The sequence below is a fragment of the Triplophysa rosa genome, linkage group LG7 (assembly GCF_024868665.1).
Source record: "Triplophysa rosa linkage group LG7, Trosa_1v2, whole genome shotgun sequence".
Classification (NCBI taxonomy): domain Eukaryota; kingdom Metazoa; phylum Chordata; class Actinopteri; order Cypriniformes; family Nemacheilidae; genus Triplophysa; species Triplophysa rosa.
This window is the reverse complement of record NC_079896.1, coordinates 865777-885907: the sequence shown is the minus strand read 5'-3', so window position 1 is coordinate 885907 and position 20131 is coordinate 865777. Positions and strand designations below refer to the sequence as shown.

General features: G+C 40.1%; 4 protein-coding genes across 6 annotated transcripts in view; 2 read left to right on the top strand and 2 right to left on the bottom strand.

The window, feature by feature from the left end:
• cysltr3 (cysteinyl leukotriene receptor 3) overlaps positions 1-20131 on the top strand; it is a 90514-nt gene that overhangs the window by 35359 nt on the left and 35024 nt on the right. The window lies entirely within an intron of this gene.
• mst1 (macrophage stimulating 1) lies at positions 221-12191 on the bottom strand. The gene is made up of 18 exons (XM_057337495.1): positions 12037-12191; positions 10943-11087; positions 9256-9371; positions 8482-8596; positions 7335-7471; positions 6938-7058; positions 6547-6665; positions 5896-6067; positions 5680-5810; positions 5398-5500; positions 5116-5252; positions 4983-5015; positions 4780-4894; positions 4606-4683; positions 4384-4530; positions 4061-4167; positions 3782-3921; positions 221-682 (listed from the first exon to the last, which is right to left on the bottom strand). The coding sequence occupies exons 1-18, from the start codon at positions 12086-12088 to the stop codon at positions 521-523; spliced, it is 2130 nt and encodes a 709-aa protein (XP_057193478.1). The 5' UTR covers positions 12089-12191; the 3' UTR covers positions 221-520.
• abhd14b (abhydrolase domain containing 14B) lies at positions 12689-15024 on the top strand. 2 transcript variants are annotated; one of them, XM_057337498.1, is made up of 4 exons: positions 12689-12752; positions 12878-13142; positions 13525-13766; positions 13951-15024. In XM_057337498.1, exons 2-4 carry the CDS (start codon positions 12926-12928, stop codon positions 14131-14133), a joined length of 642 nt encoding a protein of 213 aa, XP_057193481.1. In that variant the 5' UTR covers positions 12689-12752; positions 12878-12925; the 3' UTR covers positions 14134-15024. The 2 variants fall into 2 exon arrangements, with proteins under 2 accessions (XP_057193481.1, XP_057193482.1); XM_057337499.1 differs by lacking the exon at positions 12689-12752 and having other exon boundaries at positions 12768-13142.
• The window catches only part of cacna2d2a (calcium channel, voltage-dependent, alpha 2/delta subunit 2a), a 143255-nt gene continuing 138378 nt past the window's right edge, over positions 15255-20131 (bottom strand). For both annotated transcript variants that reach the window (XM_057337493.1, XM_057337494.1), the window contains one exon: positions 15255-20009. In XM_057337493.1, coding sequence (XP_057193476.1) covers positions 19902-20009 — 108 coding nt within the window. In that variant the 3' untranslated portion in view covers positions 15255-19901. The remainder of the gene's footprint in view (positions 20010-20131) is intronic.

Below are 20131 nucleotides of genomic sequence, written 5' to 3'. Positions count from 1 at the left end.
ATTTGTTCCGTTACCACGGCGACGCGTCCGCAAGTGTCGGGTGCGCGCACAACTAATAAAGCAAGCGCAAGAAATGAGTAGAGAGGGATTTTTTCTCTTATATTTCGCGAAAACAAAATTAGTCATTTACAGAAGAATAAGCAAGCACTCGTGCACAAGTAGTATTGCGTGTGTGTTTCTGGAGTATAGTGTTCTTTCAAGTGTCAAGAATGCAGTGTTACATATAATATTTCAGATATTTTATTCCTAATAATACAACTGTAATTGTACAAAACGGTGTTTATGTCAGCGGTTTGGTGTGAATGATTAACTACATGCTAAACACAAACAGACACACAGTTTGTGAGTAAAATCCTCTCAACTCAGGATGATATAAAAATGCTTACACAGTCTTATAAAACACACTTTTCAGTACAATACATCGCAGCAAAGTCTCTGTAGCCGAGTACACATGTATTGTATTCATATGTAGAGGAGGAATGAATTGTTTGTGACGGTCACGTGAAATATTAGAGGTGAATTACGCCATCTCCATGACCTTCTTTATCCAATCCACATAAACAGACACACGAATGAAGATGTTTGGCTGTCCGGGATGTCCACAGCGGCGCATGGGTATAATAACCCCCTCAAGAACCCAACAGTCACTGTTCTGACACGCCAGAGGACCGCCGTAATCTCTCTGAAGAACAAAACACATCACCATACAACACCTGCATCAACATGAAGAACTTACTCATTTCACAATCCACACATCCATCTGCTGCAAAAGCAGAATGAAAACGCACACAGAAAGTGCTATGCAAATGACTCGTCTCAAACAAGATTTCAACACTTTCGACAGATTTAAAGCGGGAGTAAAAAAAGTTTTGCAACATCTGCAGTGTCAAGCGCGGTACTTTCTAACTGTCATCAGATGAATTTACTTCAAATCTACTACAGGTACACTTACAGCTTTTTTCCAACTGCTAACAAGCATCGTTCAATACCGAAGGCTATGAAGGTATTTTTGGTGCAAAACAACTGAGCGCCTGTGAGAGTGGAACTTGTAGTTGTAGAGGTCGGCCACACGTGTTTCAGTACATTTGAAGCCAAAATTTGAAGTTGCAAACTTGTAGATTGTTTTCCTCTCCCGCAAACACAACACGACAGTTAGGCCTTCTTGAATCCTTCAGTGCAAGTGCACAAATCCAGTTCCACAAATCACAAACTGAGATACTCGTGCAGTAAATATGGTGCAAGACACATTCACACACCTGCACCAAAAGCAAGCGTTCGCAGAGCAGTTTATGTGAATTCATGCAGTGAGAGTTGAATGCTCGTCAAATATTTTCTCACAAATGAAAGGTCTTATTCTTGGACATCCTTCTAACACAAACACCAGAACACAACTACAAGTGCTTGAATCTGCTGCTGCGAGTCTCTGACACAAGTTCACACACTCTCTCACATCTGTGTGATGTGTGGAGCAAAAGTGATTTGTGCACTTGCAGAGGTCAGACCAGCTAGTTTAGATGCCCAGCAGGTGGCGCCCTAACGCGCAAGTGATGGAAAAGTCCGCGAGAATCATCCCGAGCTGCTTTAGTGCCCTGAAATCACTAATCGTCATAGAATCCTTTGGTTTAGTTTAAATACGTGTGCTGGTCAGCTACATTGACAATCCCTTACAAAAATTAAACATGGTTTTACTACAGTGAGAAAAAAACATGGTTAGCGTAGTACCATGACTACAACAAAATAACCATAACTACGGTTCTGAAAACTGATTGATTGAATCATTTATATTTAATAGTTTATATCTTCATTTATTTTTTTACTTACTAGATGACCAAGGTATGACAGACAGCCGTCATATCACGCCACATCGATGCAAGGCCTAAAGGAGACTTTATGTGCACAGAGAAGAATGCCCTGTAGGGTGTGTATTTTTGTTCGTGGTTGTTTGACGAGAAAGTGATGAAATGTAGTTGGGTTAAATGCGTTAAGAATGGGAACGCGCGGAACTGAGGAATAAAATGATAAGTTTCTTAATTGTTTACTTTCGATATTAAATAGAAAAACGACCGATCGACCGATACGGTTCATTCCTCTTGAAACAAGGACCGTGTTGCTCTCAGGTAACAGTGCTCATTGCTCATCTAAATTAAACAAATATAAAACAAACGTGGAATGGTTTTACACACCTGCGAAGACACACCCTGATCTGTCATTTTTCTATAAAGTTAGGCAGAAGAAAATACAAGGAATGGTTTAATATGACGGTGTCATTTAATATAAGACGACAAACTTATCAGAGCAGGCGCTAGCTACCTTTTGTGAAATAAGAATGGCTAATTCAGAAACACTGATCCATTACGAATTCTTTTTTATAAAAGAGTAAAACCATGTTTTGTAGCACTATTGGCAAAACCATGGTTTTTGAAACCAGTTATTTTGTGGTAACCATGGTTTTACTATAGTAACCATATATTCTTGTTTTAACTGTAAGAAAACGTGTTTTTTCTTTGTTTAACTGTAGTAAAACCATGTTTAATTTTTGTAAGGGATTGTCAATGTAGCTGACCAGCACACGTATTTAAACTAAACCAAAGGATTCTATGACGATTAGTGATTTCAGGGCACTAAAGCAGCTCGGGATGATTCTCGCAGACTTTTCCATCACTTGCGCGTTAGGGCGCCACCTGCTGGGCATCTAAACTAGCTGGTCTGACCTCTGCAAGTGCACAAATCACTTTTGCTCCACACATCACACAGATGTGAGAGAGTGTGTGAACTTGTGTCAGAGACTCGCAGCAGCAGATTCAAGCACTTGTAGTTGTGTTCTGGTGTTTGTGTTAGAAGGATGTCCAAGAATAAGACCTTTCATTTGTGAGAAAATATTTGACGAGCATTCAACTCTCACTGCATGAATTCACATAAACTGCTCTGCGAACGCTTGCTTTTGGTGCAGGTGTGTGAATGTGTCTTGCACCAAATTTACTGCACGAGTATCTCAGTTTGTGATTTGTGGAACTGGATTTGTGCACTTGCACTGAAGGATTCAAGAAGGCCTAACTGTCGTGTTGTGTTTGCGGGAGAGGAAAACAATCTACAAATCAAGATGCATTGCCCGAGAAAACATCAGATGTGATGTTGATTGATGAGAACTTGTGGCCAAATGCAAGAGAGAGAGCGAGAGGACTAGGACCCTCACAGTAATTTACAATGAATGAACAACTACACATGTTGTTGTGTTGAATTTTTTTCTTTGAGTTTTTTACAGTAATTATCATTGCAGCCCTGGAATTTCAAGATGTCTCCCATATTTTTTCACCTTTTGATTGTAATTGTTTGTACTATAGGCAAAATATTTTTTTTGTAGTACATTCAGTAAAGTGAAAAGTGGTTATTCTATATAAAATACTGATTCATTCAAACTTCAAAAATAAAAGTGAATAATTGATGTAATGCTCCCTGTTGTTGGTGTTTTTTAGGTCAGTGTGTTCTGAATGAAATGTATGTTTTCTGAATGAGAATTGTTGCGAGTGTTATTTTGAGACCTATATAAAGTGTTTTGTTGGTCTGAGCGAGTTTTGGAGGCGAGATGAACTGTTTTGGCCAACAGTGTGAAGAGTTTTGTAATTGTGGCTTCAGTATTGAACAATGCTTGTTAGCGGTTGAAAAAAAACTGTAAAAGTACACCTTTAGAAACTATTTAGTATAGAATATTGATTCTCGTTGAATCGTGTTATTTTTGTGTGCACGTTTTCATGATGTGTTTGTGGGTACAGTAGATTCTCACCTCACAGGCACCGACTCCGGCCTGAAAGGGCATAGTGCACATCTCATTCTCTCTGACACGACCTTTGAAATACTGATTACACTCTTTATTGCTCAATACAGGCATCTGAGCCACATTCAGGACGGTCTCGTCTGCCGTACCTGACAAGTGACAAAGAAAATAAAACATCAGATGTTGTGAAACTGTTTCCATCACAGTTGAGAGTGTGTGAGGTACAGTGACGTTGTTATTGAGTTGTGTATATTCAGTGTCAGTGGTAATAGTGTGTTGTCTTGATACCTTTCGACTCTCCCCAGCCTGCGATTTCACAGGTGGTTCCTTCTGGAACGATGTAGCGCTCGGGTGGAAGACAAATCTGAGACACACGCTCATTAAACTGTGCTGGACTGAAGGAGAGAGAGCGAGAGAGGGTCTCCGTCATGATGTGATGTTTTAATCGTGGTACAGAATGATTGATGGAGGTTGATATGTCACACTGTTTACACCGGTTAGTGTTATTCATTCAAACAAGCACAGTTTTACCATAGTACACCTCAATGACTGATTTACTGGTGTGTAATGCTGCTGGTTTGTGCGTGTGCTTGCGCGTGTGTGTTTTGTACCTTTCTAACAGCAGCATGACCAGATGAGATTCAGAGGGGCCGCAGACGATCTTCGTGAGACCAATGGTTTGTCTGTCCGATTCTCCTTCCTTTGGATCACGGAACAATGTGCCCATCATAGCCGTGTATCCCATGAGATCCACATAACTGCACACACACACACTTGTTTGTAATGATGTTTATTAAAGGGCTAGCGTAAGATAACAGTAAACATAAATTTACCAGGAAGAGAAGCACTGTTTAGTGCTGATGACCCACTGAGAGTTCACCAGAGAACCTCCACAGAAATGATTCCCTTTCCTGAACACACACACACACACACACAGAGAGCAGATAAACCTTCAGATAAACCCGTCTGTGTGTGAGACGTGGTGATAAAGATACACACAGACTGACCGATCTCTGAGGCTGACCGTCCACGGAGAGTTTCCTGGTGTGCCGCCCACTATTCTCAACATGGATTTGGCAAAGCGGTCTTCTCGTTTTCCACACTCATTGAACACAACCTCCGCTGTATACACACACACATTAGAAACGCACGCACGCACACACACACACACATCATGATACAGTACATGCGGTGTGTGTGTGTGATTTACCTGTGGGTCCAATGATTGGCACTTTCTCTCCAGCTGTTGAAATGAAAACAAAGACACTGAGATGTGATAAAGACTCTGTTGATGTTTGTCATATTTTCGGTTCATGATATGATGAGAAATGTAGAAAGTTCACCACACTGCTTGATGGCACAGTAGTCAAACTCTGTTTTGGGATCGGTGGTGTAACACCAGGGGCCGTGATGATCTCCGTCAGGATTCCTGCAGTAATTCTCTGTCAGATTGGCCTCGGGATGTGTTTTGGGGTTTATCCTGTAAGTCCACATTAACACGAACAGATCACACATCAGTCGGACTTTCAGAGACAAATATTATATGGATATTTTGACACAGTTTTAGCTCACTTCTCAATGTTTGTGAGGAATGTTTGAGTATTGGTTGTGTTTTTCTTTCTTACTTGGTTTTGTGAGGTGTGTTGATGCTCCATTTCTGGCACAGAATGCCTTTACGAGTCTTGCGGACGACACCTCGGTAGTTTTTGCCAATTTCATTGTAGCAATCTAGACGCATGTTAGAAAAAACAACTCAGTCATCTGACAGTCTGAATAAATAGGCTAATGAAAAGTCAAAGTTCAACTGATGAAGTGAATCAGTAGATAAAATGAATCAGGTGATGAAGTGAATCAGTAGATAAAATGAATCAGGTGATGAAGTGAATCAGTAGATGGTGACTCTGTACCTTCAGCTTCGATGTCATCAGCACAGCGTTTGATCTGCAGGCAGAGAGCCGTTCTCATCGCAGACAGAGACGTGAAACACCAAGGAGCTTCTGAACCATCAGGATTACGACAGTAATTCTCCTCCAGACCTCTGACATGCGTGAACACACATCAAATATGAAACAAATGAACATGGCTTATTAGAGAAGAGAAAGTGACAGGCCGTCCTGACTCACTTGCACTCGTAGGTTTTGGGGTAAAACGGGTGCTCGTGAGGTTTCTGAGCGTCCCAGCGTTGACACGGAATCCCTGAGGTGGTTTCATTGACTTTACCTCTGTAATCTTCACCACGACCCCGAAAACAGTTGGTGGTGTAGCTGGAGCGAAGACGACGCTTTGGAGATTCAGCTGCAGAGAAGATGAGAGGTGACGAGACAGAACTGAGATAAAGAGCAGACGTCCAGTGTGGGAATGCTTCAATAAAATCCATCCTGTCCAAATAAGGGATCTGTTTAAAGTGCATTTGTTTGAATGTTGAAACGGTGTAATGTGTGAATGTCACAGATATCGTGAGCTCTTTTTTGAATCCCACTGAAATAAAAAGTGATTCATGTTGTGCTGCGAGATGAAATGGGTGTAAGTGAAAATGACAGACATGTCATCAGGATAATGGTGTCCTAAATGTGTCCTTTATAGAGAACCTGCAGATGACGCAGCGTTTAACAGAAACTCTACTACTGTGAGACGTTATCAAGCTCGTGCATCTGTTGTGTTCTGAAGTTGTCTTGCTATTAAAACTTTGAAGTTGTTGAGTAGAGATGCGTTTAAACTCTCTTCACCCACGTTCGAGGTCGTCTTTAATGTTTTGAGATGTTTGAAGGACTTACAACACTTGCGAATGTCACAGCTCTCTCTCTCCACCGCTGGATCGGTGGTGTAACACCAGGGTACCGGAGACGCGTCTGGGTTACGACAGTAATTATCATCCAGACTCTTATCAGGGTATCTGCTCATACAAACATCAGATTGACATCACATCAGAGTTCAGAAAGCTTCAGTAGACACTCACACACACAACTTTTTGCATTTTTAGATTTAAAAAAAATATTGTTCTGTACAATTTATTAGTTTTTGTGCCCATGAGGACCTCAATTTTGGTCCCCACAGTGACACGAGTCCCCATGAGTTGGTGTGCGTTCAGGTTTAGGTCCCCACCGGAATATACAAACATGAACACACACACTCACACACATTAAATGAGTTTTGTATTGTAGATACTTCTCTGGCTGATAGATGTGTTGATGTGGAAACTGTTGGTCCCATCTCTGACACTCTTTACCGCTCACTGTGTGATCCACCTGACCTCTGTAGTCTTCTCCATTACACGTGAAGCAGACGTCTAACACACACACGCACACACGTGTAGATGATAACAGTGCAGCTTTAAAGACTCTTTAGGATAAAGTGTGTCAAATACTTTCATCAGAGAGAATTCATTGGTGGTTTGATTGTAAACACAGTGACTCTCTTTCAGAACATTGATTTGTTTGTTTAACCTGTCAAACCTCTGGCTCAGCCAGTGTCACGAGTTTAGGACGGGCGATGTTTGTGGACAGAAACGACACACATCATCATTAAAGTCATTCAGAGATGAATGTTGTTGAAATATCTCTACCATCTTTACACTTTGGAATGTCACAACTCTCATATCTGCGTTCAGGATCTGTGGTGTAACACCAGGGGCCGATTCGATCCCCGTCTGGATTCCGACAGTAGTTCAGCTCAAGACCGTTGGTGGTAGACGGAGTCCATCTGTTCCAAACATCAAGAGCATCAAGCCGGGAAAAAAATCATATACCTTATCTCATCATACACCATACCGTACAGCATAATGCAAAAATCATGCCATACAACATAGCATACGTGCTGCCATACCATATTATCACACACTGCACAGTATTGCACCACATCTTACACTGTATCATATCTTATCAAATCACATACCATACCATAATCATATATCATATCACATCATACCATATCGCATTGCATCGTTTCATATAATAGCGTACCGTACCGTACCTTTAAAAGCAGAGCGTTAATCTCAAACAGATGCCCATTAAAGTCGATATGAAATCATGAGCTCTGCTTCCGTCTTTAATACACATTACCCTCTTATTGCGATGTGTTATCACAGTCTTACCAATACAATTACATTTGATTACTTACAGATGGTTTCATCTTATCAACATAAACAAACGTTACTGCGCATGCTCACTTTTGTGACCCCCCCAAGCTCAACCGCTAGATGTCAGTGTACCATACGGTTTCTTTAAATGCGACCGAACAACAGGACCCGTTCAACAAATTGTTTATTTAATAAAAATGTACACAACAAAATTCAACAAATCGTTTATTTAATAGAATTATTATACAGTAAAATAATAATACAAACTATTATTAACATAAATTAAATTAAATATAAGAGACTAGCCAAACACAAACCGGAAGTTAACTCGGGGTCAGGCGCACGCGCCTCCGATGACACGGTCTGTATCTTGTTAAATCAGTTTACAGAAGTGAATTTAGTTACTATTATTATATTAGAATGTATTAGATTTAGCAAAACATTTCACAACAAGAAGCTTGTTAGGTTTAAAAACTAAGAGATTTATAGCCTATGCAAGATTTGAACGAATTCGAAGACATTCAGTGTCGAACAACCTTTGGGTAACTGTATAATATATCATCTTAGTAACAACACCAAAAACATACAACACGTTTTTAAGAAATCTCTGTGTGTATAAAAGTCATTCATGTACCTGTGATCGTGAGGAAATTTTGACCACCACTGTTGACACGTCCGTCCGTCTTTAGTTGTCGCCACTTTCCCTCGATAGTCTTCTCCTTTACCAACAATACACTTCCTGACATAAACTGAGTGAAGAACATATCAGAACACATGATGATACACAACAACAACACATCTGATCTTTTCAACTTCTATAGTCTAGAAGAGAACGTTTCGATTCAGATCCTCTTGATGTTGTGCTAATGTTACAAACCAAAGAATCTGATGCGGTTTAGAAGAACATATCTTACATTATAGACGGTTTCATCTTAACAACATAAACAAACGTTACTGGTTTACTTCCGGTACACATTCACAAACAATTGAGTGCCTGACGATTATTTCTGATAACAATCAAAAGAAACCGAGAAGAAGCGTCACTTGGCTGAACTCGTCTCTCCAATATTTTGAATTTAGACTGCGATACCAAGCTCATCCGCTAGATGTCAGTGTACCAGAGGGTTTCTTTAAATGCGACCGAACTACAGGACCCATTCAACAAATTGTTTATTTAATAAAATTAACATTCAACAAAATTCAACAAATCGTTTATTTAATACAATTATTATACAGTAAAATAATATAACAAATTAATATTAACATAAATTAAATAAATAGTTATATTATTAGACACTAGCCAAACACAAACCGGAAGTTAACTGGGGGTCAGGCGCGCGCGCGTCCGATGAAACGGTCTATATGTAACACAACATAATTCATTTTTAAAATGTTGTGAGAAACAAACCTTTCATCTCATAAAGATCACAGTTGACATTTCTCTTCACATCTGCATTGTCTCCATCACCGACCCACGGCAGATGTTTACACACCACAGACGGCCGGAACTCATAATTAAACGCTCTGAAAGGAGAAATGATTCTGTAAATACTCAATCAGAACTACATATCATTTCATGCAGGACATTACTAAACAAATGACTTTGAAAAAAGAGAAATGAAAAACAGCAATGCAACCCTTTCAAATCATCATCATCATCATCATCACTTTTATTACAGACTCGAAGTTGTTGTAGCGAATCGGCCTTCCATCGCAGAAAGAAATCTCAGAGACGAGGGTTCCAGATGCCAAGAGTTTAAAGTGAGATATTCAGAGTTCATCTGAAGTAATCTAACCAATAACATCTGACTCCATGCTTTATACAGAAATCTCAGGTGTTTTTTCACAGTGTTAGCCAATCAGGTTTCACGTGATATCATCTTTTTCAAGTTCTTAAAAGAAAAGTGTATACATTTCCTTTCAGCAGGCAAATGTATATCATATTGTCATTTACTAGAACCTTTCTTGCTTAATGTGGTTTTCATTACAATGAGTTTATGGTTAAATGGATACTGTGCAACCCAAAAAGATTAGACTGTTCAAACAAGCTAATACTGAACACATCAGTGTTCGTGACTTTGTGCAATAAATTATAGCAATGCACAGACTACTGTCTACTTTTGTGTTGCAAAACATATACTTGAACTATGCTTGAACTAATGTCTACAAAGTGTATGTGTATGTGTATGCTAAGCAGATGCCTAATGGTGCTGCTTGGTGCTCAACCCATGAGGCTCATAGCCTTTGCTATATCAGAGAAGTGGATGAAACCTATAACTAACTTAAATGTATTAATTCATATAAGAAAAACTACCATAAAGTCCAATCAATTTTTTTACAAACAAACAAATGACATAAAGCACATAAATACATGAGAAACACGGTACAGCAGTAACCACACAAGAAGTCAATGTATTACAAAAACACAGAGATACCAATGCCTCCACAGCCTGGACTGATACCGTGGAGAACTTACACTTACATATCATTTCATTTTTTGACTCAGTAAGCCGACAGATAAATTTATACATGAGATACTTTGACCATAAGTGAGCAGTATATAATGGTGTGCAATATGCAGTTTAAACAATAATATTTTCACTTCATCTGAACAGAAACCAAACTTAAGTTAAATGTTAGCCTATTGGACGTTGCCTCTCTATATCCTCATCATCTGTCAAATGCTCAGTAATAAAATGCCCAAGATATTTTACTTTCACACCCACCATTAGATTCTTTTCAGACAATGTGAAAGCTGGGAAATGTAAACTCTTTTTCTCCTTAGCTCTACCAATCATAATAGTAGGCCTACTCTTGTTAGCATTATAATATGTTCAAAGTCATAAACAGAACATATGTTCAAGAGCTGCTGGAGACCAGCACTACTGGGACTGAACACAACAAGATCATCTGCTTACATGATGCAATTCACTAAAATATTCCCAGAATTCACTTCTTTTAAGCAGTCAATAAATAGCCTTTGTAAAAACATCAGAACGCTTTAAATGATAAGTGCTCACAGATCAGTCAGTATTATGTTTGCTGGGACAGTGATGATGATGATGATGATGTGTGTGTGTGTGTGTGTATGAGACCTGCATTCTAGACTCTCAGTGCAGCGTTTAGCACAATCCTCCAAAGTGACGCCCGGCAGAACCGTCAGCCGATCTGCGTTCCAGGACTTCAGAACCAACTCACGACCCTCAGAACGCTGGAAATCATTCAGAGCACTGCGGTACCCTGATCAACACACGCACACACACACACACACACACACACACACACACACACACACACACACACACACACACACACACACACACACACACACACACACACACTCAACCTGTCTGTTCTCTGTTCACGCAGAAGCATTTTTGTGGTACAGCCTCTGTGTATGTTATGGTCCTTATGGTTTAACAAATGGGATCTGTTAAAAAATGACACACAAAGATATTTGCAAGAACGTTTGTAACCAAATGGTTCTGGGTCACTATTGACTACCATACTAGGAAAAGAAACTACAATGGTAGTCAATGGTGACGCAGAACTGCAAAATGTCTTTCTTTGTGTTCAGCATAGACATCAGGTAGACACANCACACACACACACACACACACACACACACACACACACACACACACACACACACACACACACACACACACACACACACACACTCAGCAGGTCATGCGTGATCTGTGTGTGTGGGCCTTACACACACATGACCTTTGATTCTGTAAACTGTGTCTGTTTTAGAAAATTCCCAGTGACACAACACAACTGCACAATGATGCTCACATAACATCACACATAACACCGGCCCACAGCTGTGTAAATCCACACGTGTGTTAAACATCAGTACACTGTCATATATGAACATCTGCATGTACAGAGACTGAAGAGAAAATCTCATTCTTTTACAAAACTGCACTGTGGTAGTAAATCAATGATATCAAACTAAACCACAAACATACTAGAACGCTTTCTGGACAAGAGTGTCATCACAGTACTTTCATTTGATTTGTCATATTGAAGCTCCGAATCACATAAATACATAAATATCTGCGGAACATTCTCATCTACACACAAAAAATGAATAAAAGAATATTTAAAGAATGAATCAATATGAATGTAGATGAAGACATTCTGAAGGTTGATAAATATATTATGAGAACATTGATCTTACCATGAACTGCGTCAGTCCAAAACAGCAAAACTGTGAGAAAGAGTAAAATCATGGTATAAGTGCTTCTTTACCCCCACAAACAATCTCACTGAAGGACTTTGAGTCTGTTCGATTGATCAAAAGAGAGAGAGAGAGAGAGAGAGAGAGTGAGTGTGTGTGTGTGTGTGTTTGCTCTGCTGGCCTGACAGAACTGGATGTTTCCCAGTTAATCCAGTTTAAACAAACAATTACATCACATTTGCATTCTTCATCAATTCTTATTGAAGTAATAGATATTTTTTTAACTCTTAGTTTAAATTATGAGCTCAACATATCTGTGAAATTATACAGAACTCATGATTTATGCTTCTTTACATGAGAATTCTTTCTTCAGTTATTCAGTCTCATGTGGTGTCAAACATGTACGAGATTCTTCCTCAGAACGCAAAAGAAGATATTTTGAAGAACGTTGATAATTAAATAACATGAAACTCCATTGAATGAACACAAAGCCACCGAGACATTTCTCAAAGTATCTCCTTTTGCGTTCCACTGATGAACGAGTCACATACAGATTTACGAGAGAATAGATGATGACCATTTTTGTCTGAACTGTCCCTTTAAATACAAAAATGTATGAGGTTGTAATTCTGCGAGCGGTCGGCAGAGGTCAGTGTGTGTGTGTGTGTGTGTGTGTGTTAAACTTCTTCCGGAACTCTGTTTTAAATCATATCTAGGTAGTTAAATACTTGATATTGTCATTTAATCAGACAGTTATGTCATTTAATTATGCTTGTGTGTGTGTGTGTGTGTGTGTGTTTGTTTAATGGAACTAACTAAACTCTGTGTGTGTGTTTTACAGAAGCGAAAGCGCGCTTGAGTTCTGCTGAACTTTGATCCGTCAGTCAGAATGTCTGAGGTTCGGTCGTCTGAAGGCTCGGTTCGGGTTCAGATGTGCGGGGATCAGGCGCTGTTTTACCGACAGGCTCTCCCCGCTGGCTGTACCGCACGTCTGACGGTTTTGCTGCTGCACGGGATCCGGTTCTCCTCTGAAAACTGGCGAAATATCGGAACTCTGGAGACTCTGGCGGCCGCCGGTCACAGAGCGCTCGCGCTCGATCTGCCCGGTGAGCTGTCACTCAAACACTAGCGCTAAAATACCAATGTAATGTTAGTTCAGAAAAGTTTTCCCTGCAATCATATACCGTGATGTTTACACGGTTCTCTCAGAATACTGTGGCATTTCTGGGGTACGAAACATGGTGTAATTAAGCGACAATATATACAAAATTCATATAGTTCAGTCAATAAAGTCAACATAAAGACAAGAATCTGTTTTTTCCTCATTATTTATTGTGAAATAAATGACATTTGTATATCATATAAGAAAACGACTACTTATGAAGTCTCATTTTCTATGTGTTAAATGTACAGATCATTGGTAGAACTACAGAACAAATGATTGGCAGGTGTCAGTCAAATGAACTCGTGGCTCACTCTGTCTGTCAGGTTTGGGTCAGTCTAAATCAGCGGCGGCTCCGGCAGCAGTGGGTGAACTGGCCCCGGGTGCTTTCCTCAAGCAGGTGTGTGAAGGTCTTCAAACGGGTCCTGTGGTGGTCATCAGTCCCTCTCTGAGCGGCATGTACTCGCTACCGTTTCTCTTTCAACACACTGATCTGGTGAAGGCATACATCCCCGTGGCTCCCATCTGCACAGAGAAGTTCTCAGCGGGTCAGTACTCCAGCGTTCAGGTGAGATCAGCGCTCACGACATTACACTCACTCACTGGAACCCACGCGCACGCACGCACGCACGCACGCACGCACGCACGCACGCACACACACACACACACACACACAATGAATGTCAACTGAACACGTTGAAATAAAAGTGTAAAGCCAAATGACTCATGTTTTTTCTTTCTTGCCTGTACAGACACCGGCTCTTATCGTGTATGGAGACCAGGACAGTCAGTTTGGGGAGGCGTCACTAAGTAACCTGAGTCATCTGGCCAATCACAGAGTGGTGGTAATGAAGGGGGCGGGGCATCCGTGTTACCTTGATGATCCTCAGACCTGGCATAAGGCGGTCCTGGACTTCTTGCAGACGTTATCGTGATCGTCTCTGATTAATATTATTGCTAAAATTATAACCGAACATTCCAAATCCAAAAGAAAATCTTCGTATTAAGCTCATTTACTTTAAGTTTCTTAGTGGGAAATCTCTGCTCAGATGAACGACGCAATACCGATGTGAACCCTGACTGTGCTGAAATGACTTCTGATACAGACACACAGACAGAGAGTGTTATATTTGGAGCAGTTAAAGTCCCAGTGAAATTAAAAATGACCATTCTTATTTTGTCATGAAATATTGCAGCGTTTATAGTAAATAGTTTATCAATGTGAGTCATTTTCTTTTTAAAATTCATGTACCCTCATAATCTTTATGAATTCACTTCCGCCCTGAAATGACTATCCATCTGAAATGACGGAAACTAGACTGCTTAGGCGGAGCATCCGTTAACTCCTCCCCTTCAACTGTCAGTCTGCTGCCAGTTTCATTTCAAAATCAACAGGCTTGTTCGACTTGATGCGGCGCCGAAGATCCGACAGGCGGATGACATCAAAGTACCGCGAGAGCGAGAGCGATTCGAAAAACGATAAAAAGTTTGCTTTCGAATCGCTCTCGCGGTACTTTGATGTCATCCGCCTGTCGGATCTTGCGGCGCCGCATCAAGTCGAACAAGCCTAATGCAACAGCTGTTATTACACATCCAATCAAATCGCAGTGAAAAATGCAAGCCACACCCACTCATTTACGCCTTTGAAATTCCTTGTGTCAGAATACGGAAGTAAAAACGATCACAACTTCCTGTTCACGGGGACTTTAAAGTTTAGAATGAGATGTTTGACCAATAGCTGCACATCTGTGTCATATTCAACAACGTCCTTTGATCATTATTGTGAAACTATACACACATTTATTTTTCATTTTCAAAAATCAACACACATGCTGCAAAGAAAAAGCCCTCACGTAAGTGATCACAGCTGACACGTGTGTGTTTGTTCAAGCGAGAGCAATCGTATGTTAATGTAGGCTTAATAATGAAAAAGAACCACTACACAATGCACTGAAGTGAAAAATATGAACATTATTTAATAACTGATTCTCTGTAATAAACAATTTGAAAATATTTTACAAGGAGTCACAGACACAATATTTTACAAATTTTTCCCTTGTGGTTTTTTGTTGTCTGTACAAAAGAAAATGAAGCAACATGAAGCCTTGACAGAGGCCACCGACACACAAACTCTCACCATGATAACAGAGCTCAAGTCATATGAGTTTAATCAGCAGTACGGTGTGATTCTCTATTTTTTAATACACGTTTAAACCTCACTCGTGTTTAATTCAATTTCTCCTTTGTGTGTTTTTTTCTCTATATTTATGTTTTTGTACACGTTTGTCACGGATCACCAGACTAAAGACTACGTAATCACATACACACGTCTCACTGATGGAAACGCGCCTACAGGGATGTTACTTTGGAGGGGGAGGGGTCACGGGAGAGACTCCTCCCGGTGGGTGGGGCAGACCCCTCCCCATGTGCAAGCTGCTTCCTCTTTTAGCTTTTCTTTTTGAATACTATTGTTTTTTTCTCTTTTTTTTGGCAAAAGCAAATCTTTCAGACCACTTAAAAACAAGGACTTTTGTTCCACAGTGAATTGTGACACAAGACAGACACAATCATCATCGTTTCATCGCGGGCGTCTCGCCAAAACGCTGGGCAAGCGCTTCTGTGCCCCTGTACATCGACAGTGTTCCAGTATTAAGACAAATACACACTTTCCTTACAAAACAAAAAACAAAACAAAACGTATGGCAAAGTTTTAAAACTGCTCGCAAGGCATATTAACATCTCTCTGAGCTCTCTTTACCTCATCATCCGGCAGAGAGGAACACAACAGCCACTTGACAGCCATCTAACATCACCACAGTAAGATTTCACCCCAACAAATGAAAATTCTGTCACTTATTCACAGCTTTGTGTGATGAACAGACTGAAGTGCACATTTCTATTAGTCGAGTCATGATTGGTTACAAGATGTGAGAACCAACAGCAATGATATTCAGCAAATAATGACTTCGGTCTCAGTCTGTTCCTCACACCTGGACTACAGTGCATGAAGCGTCATCGTCTGGGAACGATCAGTGTGGATATGATCATGACAGAATGTTCATTGGGTGATTTTCACCTTTAACTTCATCAAGATCAAAAGCACACGCTAAAAACAGTCTTTTTTTGCTGACATTACCACATATGACCATGCACATGAAATTCAGAGCGGAAGGACGTTTTGGGTTCATCAGTCTGGTTTACGGGTCTGACATGTGAATTCAAGAACAGCGTGTGTTGTGTGTGAAGGTTTGAGGTCACGTGTGATAGCGTGAGATTTAGGGTTGCGTTCAAGTTTCAAACGTTAGTGACGTGTGGAGTTAACACGGAACAAAACCCGTGAGAAACACTGTGTCCATCACAGACATGCAGCATTCAAGCACCTCTCAAAATACATGACATCATCAGCGCAGACACAACATGACATCATCGGCACTGTTCATGACTCAAAGAGACAATCCACCAATAATCATCATAATTCTGGGATTATCTCCTCGTGTCGGTCCAAACACTGCGTTTTGTTTTCTGCGGATCATTCAAAAAGTTTGTATCAGTTTGCAGACTGATCAAATAAAATGAAACAACTTTATGTTTCAAGTCTATGTGATATGAGAAATTATGATATGATTTTAATATTTGAAAAGACACGAGAGTAAAGTACAAAATTATATTCATTTTTTGGTGAATTCTACCTTTAATGTTCAACTGACGTCCTGAAAACAAACGGATATGAAATATTCTTTTGACACTTCAGTAAAAACCACAAATGTACAGTCATCACTCAATTGACAACACTCCCAGAATACTCGTCTCACAGTCATTTCACATACGCACATCATGACAACAAACATCGATTCAGTTCCTTCTGTGCGCACACACACCAGCGTGTGTTTGACTTTACAAAACATCTGTTTGTTGTTGCTTTAAAGAAACTGAACAACACTAACCTGAGGACTCCATCATGAAGAATCATACAGACGGTGATGCACATGTAGATGGTTCTTTGTGAAACTTTAAGTGCTTAAAAACTCACTGAGAACATTTCGTTTTGTTGTGTAGTTTTGTACAAGATCGCGAAGATAAACACTAGGGCTGTCAAATAAAAGTTTGTGTTTAAGTAATACACGTCAGTGTACTGTGCATATTCATTTTGTATTTATGAACACACACATGAATGCATATATTTGAGAAAAATATAACAATTAATAAACGTTTATTTAGAATTTTAATGATTGGTAAATGTAAATAATACATTGAAATATTTCTAAATATATAGACAAGTATGTGTATGTTTTGTGTTTATAAATACAAAATGAATATGCACAGTACACAGATACGTACATACAGTGTAAACACAAACTCTTATTCTGGATGCGATTAATTGTTTGACAGCCCTAATAAAAACATGTGAAAAGTGCTACAGAAAACGCTGAAAGAAATAAAGGTGCTTGTGAATAATCGGAGATTCGGACTGAAATCACAACAATAACTCTCATTCTCTTATAGAAACTCTGCAATCCTACCGTCAGTTCTGGAGCCTCAGGCTGAGTTTCAACAACACTTTTATATGAATCTAGTATGCAGTACGTACTGTATATTGTGGGCACTGCACAGAAGAATATCTCCCATCATGCACTGCACTCAACATGACCTTTTATCTCTTGATTCAGCAATCGACACAAAATAATCATATTAATGTCTGAGAGACAATAAACTGAATGCCCATCGCTGAAAGGAAAGAATTGAGTAAAGTGCACTGCTTGACCCTAGTATACAGTATATACTGCACTGTAAGAGACAGCGTTATGTTCCGAACACTGCTTTTGTTTTTAGTGTTCTAAGGCTGTAAGCTCCAATGATAGTCCAACTCTTTCAGCACACGCGTGTAAAAACTAAGCACACAAGTGGACATGATAGTGAACGAACGGCCCATTACAGAGAAGACAGAAGAGGTTGAGTTCACCAGTATGTTTGCGTCTTGTGTTATATAATAATCTAGAAAATAAAGTACATATATTGACCGACACAAAATAATCCATCCAAGTGAAGTGCTCGTACAAACACAATGCATGATAGACATTCTGACATCATCAACTGCATTTCGATCCATCAGGTCTCTCTCTCTCTCTCTCTCTCTCTCTCGTCTTCGGTTTGATTGTTTAACACATTCTGTCATGGTTTACTCACCCTCTATTGAAGAATCTTCACACGGCTGTTTTCCACACAATGACGGTTCACAGTGATCTCTCCTGTCGAGGTGAAAGAACCCAACCCAACCCAACCTGTGTGCTACATCAGTGGTTCTCAAACTGGGGGCCCCAAGATGGATCCAGGGGGGCCACAGATTTTGTGGCATTTTATGAAATATAGAAATTCATCATAGATTTTATGCAATCAAACATCAGAAAAATGACACCACAAACCAAACAAATTGAGGTTCCAGCATTGTATAACTGAATGTTTTTGGTTTAATTAAAATTCTAAGTTTAAGATTATACGTCTTTCTATGGGGGGCCGCAAAGCGATGCACTTAACACAAAGGCGACCTTACAACGAAAAAGTTTGAGAACCACTGTGCTACATGACGCTCTTACAGTTTGTGCGAGTAAAAAAGCAAAACACAAGATTCAGTTCGAAGTGACGATGACGACGGCAGTCAGTGCGATCATCATCTGAAGTATGAAAAGGAATAACAATCTGTTCTTTAAACAAGACTGTATAGCACACAATATGACTGGCAGACATCAGCGTGAACCGTCACTGAACAGAAAAACCAGAGTACAGGTTTGAGATCAGGGTGAATAAATGACGACTGAACCTTTCTTTACAAACAAACACACATTACACATCAGGCATCTGTGTAGTCTGACTTGTGATAAAAGACACAAAAATAATCTTAATTTACTAAACCTGTTCCGATCGGGGCATGAAAGAAACGAAGAACTGAAGCCCTTATGAGCGGACGGCAAACGCTTTTCATCTCAAGCACTTTCATTCAGACGTCAGCCTTTTATTTTCCTTTTTACGTCCTCCTAATTTGGCTAGAAAAACACAACAAGTCTCATTTTGGCAAGAAGTCGATAATAGTTTATAAATAAAAGCTAATTGAATAAATAAGATCTATCATCTGTCCCTTCTCATGTCATTTATTCTATTATACGGAGGTATGTTTTTAATACTCGTCTCGAGATGTTTTTTTTTGTTAATCTCTTGTAAAGTTCTGCGATTATTTTATTTTCTTGTTACCGGAAGCTAGACAGCGTCAGAAAGTTGTGTAGCCCAGCGTCTACACGACACGCGGGTTACAGCACACGATGGATGTGACGAAGATATGAATGACCTTTCCTCCTTAGAGGCGGAGTCAAAGGAAACTCCACCCCCATGTGAGGGAACAGTCCGTGTCGTTTTCTCCACATCTTCGTCTCTTGGTCCGAGATGGCCGTCGTTTTCTCAGCACTAACTTTGTTTAGCTTCCTGTTTCATAAAGACACTTAGCTCCTCCCACAAATGCTCTCGATTGGCAGGCGACGACGAAGTTCTGCAACGGTCACTAAGCAACAATCTGTGAAGCTAAGTGGATGAAGCAGTACGAGCGGGCTTCCATATAAGGGCAGGAGGAAGTCCCTGTATATTATCTATGACTAGAGCGACGGGGAGATAAAGGAGGCATGAGGAGGAGCGGGAGGACGAGACGAGGAGGACGGAGTTAAACGGAGGGGCGGGCCAAAACACAGAGGAGGAGGAGCTGGAGGAGGAGTAAAGTGAAGAGGGAGGGACGGAACGAGTGGCCACGCCCACAGTCTGATGTGTTTTCCTGTCAAATAAGAGACAAAAGTGTGTGGATTAATATTCTATTCAAGTCCTGCAAGCTGCAATCTGAAAAAAAATCTGAATACATAAAAACATCTTATAATACACTGCAAAAAATGACATTCT